Below are 1,681 nucleotides of genomic sequence, written 5' to 3' on the forward strand. Positions count from 1 at the left end.
TTTTGACTTGTTGGTCTTGGCTTCTGACTTGTTGGTCTTGACTTCTGACTTGTTGATCTTGGCTTCTGACTTGTTGATCTTGGCTTCTGACTTTTGATCTTGGCTTTTGACTTGTTGTTCTTGGCTTCTGACTTGTTGATCTTGGCTTCTGACTTGTTGGTCTTGGCTTCTGACTTGTTGGTCTTGGCTTCTGACTTGTTGATCTTGGCTTTTGACTTGTTGGTCTTGGCTTTTGACTTGAACTGGAATTGTTACTTTTTTTAGTCCTGACTCGAAAGCTTTGTTTGTATTCGGGACTTGACTAGGACATGTTGGCATTTTTTGTTCTGGGCTTTAAACTTTTCACTTCTGTCTCGGGACTTGGCACTTTTTTAGTCCTGACTTGAACATTTTTGGTTCTCTATTGGGACTTGACTATGACTTATTGATCTTGAATCGGGCCTTAGTGGACTTGACTTAGGACTTGTTGCTCTTGTCTTGACTTTTTGACTTGATGATTGTAGCTTCTGACTTGTTGTTCTTGCCTTTTGACTTGAACTGGAATTGTCACTTTATTAGTCTTTACTTGAAACGTTTTGTTTCTCTGTTGGGACTTGACTATGTGTTGTTGGTCTTTACTTGGCACTTGTTAGTATTGACTTGGACATTTCTTGACTGAAAACGTCATGATCTCAAGTTTGGTATCGATTTAGAGCTTGTAGGTCTTCACTTGAGACTTGTTAGTATTGACTCGGACTCTTTTCCTCCGCAGCTCTACAATATAATAGTTGTTAGTGCAGTACGAGCAGTTAAAGTACTTTATATTGTTCCATTCAACTTTCAGATTCAGATTTTGTGTTTTTGTTCAGATATGAGAAGCATTCATTCAGACTCCGCCTCCGGTTTCTCCTCCTCTCATCCCGTTTCTCCTCCTCCTCCCGTTTCTCCTCCTCTCCTCCCGTCTCTGCAGCCTGTTGCTCTCTCTATCAGGCGCTCAGTGAAGCGACACACTCTGCTATAAATACCCGTCTTGTATCTGCTGCCGTCTGTATTCACACACTGAACCTGGAGGGCCCTCAGATCCACTGGATTCATTTCCTGCACGGCTTTTCAAACTCTCCATCTGGACGAGGGTTGTTTGAACGTCTGATTTGACCCCGGTGCGCTGTGTTTTGGACGGAGAAGCTATGGGAGACTATTGGGGCGAAATAGCCATTGAGAGGGTGTCCCGAGCCATGTCCCCGGTATGTATCTGCTTTGAAAGAAACAACACTTTCTGTCACATGTTAGCAGTAAATCAGAATCAGTTTTATTACCTAGTATTGTATAAATGGTGCGAACAACGACATGAAAGAAGAATATGTTGTTGTTTTTGGAGCTATAAAGATGCAACATAGACATTTGTGAGTACAGTGAAATACTATATTCAAAGTGGCGAGCTGTGCAGGTTTAAATAGAGGAAGTGTGGAGCAGACATGTGCAACACATTCAAAGGGTTGTGCAGGATTTACAGTGTTAAGAAGAGCAGAGTGTGGTAGTATGAGGCAAAGTGTGTGGTGATAGTCAGACACAGACGGTCTTGTGGTAATGACTGTCATGTTGTACTTCATCCGGCTCGTAAAACATTTGAGGAAATGAGGCGGTTAAACAGGAAAAGGAGATCTGCAAACACGCTGCCTCTGAACTCGCAGGCAGATATCAT

At 42.5% G+C, this 1,681-nt stretch overlaps 1 protein-coding gene across 1 annotated transcript in view; it reads left to right on the forward strand.

The window, feature by feature from the left end:
- Positions 1–1,365: 1,365 nt before the first annotated feature.
- The window catches only part of LOC307013485 (sodium bicarbonate cotransporter 3-like), a gene marked incomplete at its 5' end in the record, with an annotated part of 30,880 nt that continues 30,564 nt past the window's right edge, over positions 1,366–1,681 (forward strand). The window contains one exon of the mRNA XM_079640885.1: positions 1,366–1,382. Coding sequence (XP_079497011.1) covers positions 1,366–1,382 — 17 coding nt within the window. The remainder of the gene's footprint in view (positions 1,383–1,681) is intronic.

This window comes from Notothenia rossii (assembly GCF_949606895.1).
Source record: "Notothenia rossii genome assembly, chromosome: 7".
NCBI classification, from domain to species: Eukaryota; Metazoa; Chordata; class Actinopteri; order Perciformes; family Nototheniidae; genus Notothenia; species Notothenia rossii.